At 42.1% G+C, this 6,187-nt stretch overlaps 1 protein-coding gene across 1 annotated transcript; it reads left to right on the top strand.

Moving 5' to 3' along the window:
* Positions 1-2,343: 2,343 nt before the first annotated feature.
* Positions 2,344-5,136, top strand: LOC108666607. The gene is made up of 6 exons (XM_018153519.2): positions 2,344-2,568; positions 2,933-3,222; positions 3,646-3,805; positions 3,906-4,163; positions 4,262-4,449; positions 4,980-5,136. The coding sequence occupies exons 1-6, from the start codon at positions 2,470-2,472 to the stop codon at positions 5,134-5,136; spliced, it is 1,152 nt and encodes a 383-aa protein (XP_018009008.2). The 5' UTR covers positions 2,344-2,469.
* Positions 5,137-6,187: the final 1,051 nt, after the last annotated feature.

The following is a 6,187-nucleotide window of genomic DNA, read 5'->3' as shown; positions in this document are numbered from 1 at the left end:
TCCATTCCCTTACAATGGTCTGGTCGTCGAGCATCTTTAACCATTGCAAATTATAAGTGGATCGTATTGTTCGTTAAAACTTAATACGAAAGCCATAAGTTTTTCTAATACCAGTGATAAACTTGATCACTGTGACTAATGGAGTGGTAAGTCCACTAATATTAAGATGATTACCTAATCCTTAGCAGGAGTGGTCGAAAGTCGAAACCATTAGGTCGACAGACCTCCGACTCACTAAAATCATGCCCCCCTAAGGCATCCACAAACTTTAACTAAAGTGTACTGGCCAAGCTAAAGCACCGAGTGTACTCGAAAAAAGTATTATTTTGAGTGACGTAATCACGTCCATGATTACCACAGGCATTTGCCTCGTATCAGTGAGCACTTATTTCCAATTTTAACTGCATCTCTTAGATAGCAATATTGTTATTCTCTTTGTGAAATCAACCGCATTGAAATGCTCATACGTACAGGCGTCACCGCCCTGATTATGCTGATTAATCCTAATTGTAACAATCTCTACAAATTTACCGATAAGCTTGATTTGCTATCGATGTCAGCTATGATGTGACTTTTATTTTTTTCGATTTCTTATGTTTTATTTCTAATGCATACCATGTATTCTTTTGATTTATGCGCAATTTTTGTATTGATTGCATTATTATGTATTGCATGTTTGGACACCGTTGTAAACCATCTCATTAATGCAATGGTCAAGCTTGTCTAACAGCTCAACTTAACGTAAAGTCAACTGAACTTATGTGCTAACGAGTTTCAGTAACGTTAACGTAAATAAAAAAAAGAGACGATCCTCTTGCATTTTGGGTTTGCGTTTTCTTTTATTAGATATACTGTAATAGTTTCTCTAGCTATATTGTATAGTTATTTTTCTAATGCCCGTGTATTTCCGAACGAGAACTTGGTTCTTCCGTCTACGTCACGAAGGCCGACGCACTGCTGTACGTCTCCAACCTTGGCATTGAAGACGCCAGCTACTAGGCGAGTCATTGACTTATCATACGCCTGCCACGTCACAACGCTGACGTCACAGCTTAATAATCAGCTGTTTAAAAGCTCTGCACATCTTCGTACATAACGAGACGGCAAGCACAAATTTATGGATGCTGAATGAATTGCATGACGACGTAAGATGATCATCTTCAACAATGTCTCCTCCCGATGACATCACGGTTATTTTCCATGTGAAATGTTGGAAAATTTCTAATACGGACTTCCAAGATTATTATCCACATCCATGGAAATTACTTTGGATCTACATATCGTCGAAACCATCCTCGTCGAAACCATCCTAAGCAGAATCCATCGTGATCGCATCCTTCGCGAACTTCGTCGAAGTTCACCCACAGTGCAGTTATCTGACATACTGCTCACGCAGTTACGAGACTGATAGAGTAGCAAAATCATTGATCAGAGGCATATTTCATTTTAGCAAGCGATTTCGCTTGACGTTGCCTCAGCCTTAGCTAAATAAGGACTATGAATAATATACTTTAAGAGTGTTCCTTTTTTTCCTAGCTCCTTATATCTTCTTGCGCTACACTTCTTGTCTCAGTTTTCAGCGAGCATTGATTCTCTGGATAATTATCCTATATTAATTACTATCTATTATTGATATAAAATTTGATGTTAATCACTTTATAACGCCGAATATTGTGACGCGCTTTCATTATAATTTCATATTTTTTACTGCTACTGTGTATATGTAGGCAGCCAAGATTTTTTTAGCAGAGTCATAACGATTATATTATCGTCACCTCATGTTCTTATTTGATTTTCTTGAACGACGATTCCTTGCGATTTCATTTTATTTTTTTGACATATGAAATCCTTACTGTTTGCTACGATCTTCCATAATGTATCCTACATCCGATTACATTTGGTTTCTGTTGTGAGCAACATTGAAATGATTCATAGATTTGAACTTATGTTTTCAGTATGCAAATTCGTTCATGTCAAATTGAGGGACCAATTTCCCGTAGGGAGGAAGGTGCTATTATGAATCTAAATTTGCTATTTTAAGATCTCTTAGCTGAATGTTTTACTGATTCTTAATTCTTGCTAATAGCATGATTTATCGACATGGTGCAATTTGTCATTTTTGTTGCATTTTGAATAACACTCAAATTCAGGAGCGTTAACACTTCCGTTTGATTTGATAAGATCGAGGACGATCTAAAAATTTCCCTAATATTAATGTAGCTCATTACCCCCGCTTCACTATTACAATTACTTCGTGTCGAGCGCTACTGAAGGAATATTAATGTAGCTCATTACCCCCGCTTCACTATTACAATTACTTCGTGTCGGGCGCTACTGAAGAAACACCATTGATCAGGACGAGCGTCTGCTGGTGGAGGAGTTGTGGTGGCAGCTGAACTGCTGACACTGAGGCCACTCAGTGCAGCTGTGTCAGTGCCACTGACATTGTCAGACGCTGGTTCACCGCCTATGCGACGGCAGATGACGCTGACTCTGGTGCCTCACTCAGCTGAGTCAGCTCATCGAGACGTCAGCCTGGTTAAGATTGCCACCGTCGTGTCAGCTCACGTGAGTATATCTCATGCCTGGCGTTATTGTTGCTGATAATTGACGTTTATATTGCTGACGATGAACACTAATAGTCGTGGCTCTGTCATGAGAGTAGCTTGCAGTTATGAATGTAGATTACAGTTATGAGTATAACTGACAGTTGGGAGAACATCTGGTAGTTATGAATCCCGCTGACATAAATGAGTACAGCTGACAATAGCTAGTACATACATTATTGTCTAATTACGATTCTCTAAACAATTATCAGTGAGTTGAAGCAGATCTTTTGAGATATGATTGCTCACGTTATAATAATATTGTAATAGTTTATTACTTATTTGTTGTATGAATGAGCAATTCAGTATTTAAGAACTTTCTGCAGGCGGCCTCTCCAGCTCCCCTCGGGCGTCTCCCTCGCCTACCCTTCCCTGGCGACGCAACGCAACGCCACGGAACCGACACTGAAACGGATAATGTATCCTCACTATTCAGGGATAAATTCAGGTTCAACTTCGATGAGTCTGGCCCAGTGACTGGGAAATCCATGGCTAATTCTAGCCGTGGATTAAATAAATTCAGCGCTCGAATTACATGGCAGGGATCTAATTCAGGAATCCGCCTGGATAGCGACTCAGGATTGTTGTTGCTGGATCCTGCAGCTGGGCTGGGACGGTGGGTGTATATATGAATATTATTAATCCAGATTAATTGATGAATGAAAATTTCTGTTTATTACAAATATTTGCCTTCCACAGTATCATGTAATTTGGCGCTTATAGAATAACGACGAGCACGATTTTTTATGTAGCCTGAAGTAAATTTTTTGATGTGTGATGAGAACTTTACTGCCCCATTCATGCTCAAAAATGTGTCCTGTCAATATGTTGGGCAGAATTTCATACGGCAATAACTTCTCAATTCAACACTTCAACAAAATTTCCGTTGCCAAGTGCCTCCGCTTGCCCCACTTTGTGCTTGAGTTCTTATTTGCAACTGTTGAGATTGCAGTCTATCTCAAGAGCCAAGGCGCAGTTGTGCTTTAACAGCTTATTTTATTTCGTGGAGATAATTTCTTCGACTTGTGTCCACTTGCAGACATCAAGCGAAGCTGCTTCTCTCGTCAGCGTTGGGCGAAGCGCACGAGCTGACTGTTTACGCTGACGTCAGCAGCGTCAGAGTTGCTGACGCGCTGAAATCTACACCAATCGATCTCGCCATCCTGCCTCACGACCTCCTGACGAATGCTGACGCTGAGGTGGATGATGACTTTGATGTAATCTACGATGAGAATTTTGTTACTGACGATGTTAAATTTCATAATTATCGTCCTGGTAACACCATTGTGAACATTCCAGGAACCAAACTCAGAATCTCCTCTGGACCGTCTCCTAAGGCTGATGAATCAGCATCTTGCTGACTACTCAAACGAATCAAGGACAGACTCCCCAAAGTCGTACGATATGTCAGCCATTCGCCCACACGTCATGGCTGTGGCTGTAGAAACCATACAACGCAACAATGACAGCCACACCAGAGTGTGGCTCCTTCAACAGCCACCTGAAAGGCACCTCAGATTTGCCCTGGAGCCTCTAATATTCCAGCATCAACATGAGGTAAACTAAAATAATAGTCTCGAAATAGTGAATAACTTGGTTAAATTAATGCAAAATTTACTGCCCCTACTCTTCTAAGTACGGTCCTGGCACGGCAGATCGAGGCCGAAGTCGGTGCGGCTGTGTTGGGCGCGGGCGTTTCGGCGCTGGGCGACTGCGCGTCTCGACGAGTTGCGTGCCGCTGTTGCTGCCGCGACCACGCGGCGCTGGACCAGCGCTGGCACCTCGCGGATGCCGGCGCTCGCAGCCACGCCGGGCCTTCCCTGCGTATAGAATCTTCGTGCAGGTAAAAGAATACACCTGTACGTTTGTACCCAAAAATTGGAATTATGTTTTTTAGTGTTGCAATTGCGTTATTTTATAGCGTTTATTTCAATGTCGTGACATTTTTCTCGCCCTGTTTTGTTAAAAAGACATACGTCGTTATGTTTACTCGCGTTTGTGCCTGTCAAAAACAAAACTTTTGACAGGCGTTTGTGCCTGTCAAAAACAAACTGCATAATTCACACATCAGATTACGAACAATTCTAACAACGCCTAAGGTCTCATAATTCTTCAAACCAGACCGAAATCATTCGAACTTTGAATATCATGAGGAATTCTATCCTATTTTTAAATCAATGAATAGTAATTTTATTGGTCGTTCTACCTAATATTCAGAACACGCAATTTTACGAAAAACAGAAAGATCAGCTAAGAACTTCAGTAATAATTATATAACGCAGACGAATTTTACAAGAATGAGCATCATCTAAGCTGTATATATATAAACCCACGATAATGCTCACTTCTTCTCAAGCACCACACACTGTTCAGGTGTCCAGTGCAGGACGGCGCCGAAGAGGAGCGCGGGCAGCTGGCTAGCCTGACTTCGGCGCACGCGGTCACCGCCGGGCGACAGCCGACATGCAGCCGGGGCGCCTGCCGCAACGGCGGCAAGTGCCTGCCTCACGCCGCGTCTGGGCCCAGGTGAGGCGTTGCGCCGACGTGTCATGAGCGGCTGACCGGTGCCTCATTTGCCTGCCTTTCGAGTAGGAAGCTACCCAGTTCTTGATTTTCAATGACTCACCGTTGGCGGTCACTTTCAAATTGCATAAAATTTAGAAATGATTGTGGCTCCTTTTATCAGATTAATGTCGGTGAAATTTAAAAATAATCAAACTATACAAGTCTACCAAAATTATTTTAAAAGTAAGCCAAATTTTTCCTCAAAATGCCATCATTTCGGGCAGGTGCGCGTGTCCGGGCCACACAGTGGGCCCACACTGCAAACTTCTCACCCGACATTTCAGGCCATCCAGTCCCGCTTCTCAATCCGAATATTCGTCTGTACCCTCATTCATGATGCTGCCCTCCCTCCCCACTTGTTCACAACTGCACATCACCATCTTCGTGCTGACTCAGCACAAAACTGGCAACATTCTCGGCTCTCAGTCCCGAGTCGATCAAAATTCTCGACACTTTCACCTGTTTCTCGATGATGGAAGACCCAAGCTCACCATCAGAAGTAGTGGACCAAATGCTTCGAAGAGTTTGACTCTGCAGAAAATTATCTCTGATTATGTTTGGCATCGACTCGACGTTTTTTGGATTAATGAGGTAGATGCATAGTTTGATCAATTTTGAATATAAACATATGACTACACTAATATCGCGATTGTGCTTGAATTTTATGCGAAACACTGAACTTTCTACTGTAGATGGCCCATATTGAATAATTATTATTAGCTGCTGTTCGTGGCATTTAAATAACTCTTATCTGACCTCTAAGAGTTAATGAAATATTCGTCTATTTGCCCATAGAGTTTCTCAAGTGTCGTAATGTTCTGCATAGTTGGTCACCGTTGTATAATTTCCTTTTCATCTTTATCGAACTTCTTAAGAATTTCAGTATTCGTTATTTCCTTGGTATTTCTTTTTCAACTGACGTTGCAGACGGTGACCGTGATGCTGGATCACTGCCTGGACACAGGTTCAGATCCCTTCGCCTCGACCAGCCAAACAACATCCAGCCTTCCTCTCGA

This window comes from Hyalella azteca, unplaced genomic scaffold, assembly GCF_000764305.2.
Source record: "Hyalella azteca isolate HAZT.00-mixed unplaced genomic scaffold, Hazt_2.0.2 contig11622, whole genome shotgun sequence".
NCBI classification, from domain to species: domain Eukaryota; kingdom Metazoa; phylum Arthropoda; class Malacostraca; order Amphipoda; family Hyalellidae; genus Hyalella; species Hyalella azteca.
The sequence above is the reverse complement of the archived record's forward strand: the minus strand, read 5'-3'. Positions and strand labels throughout refer to the sequence as shown.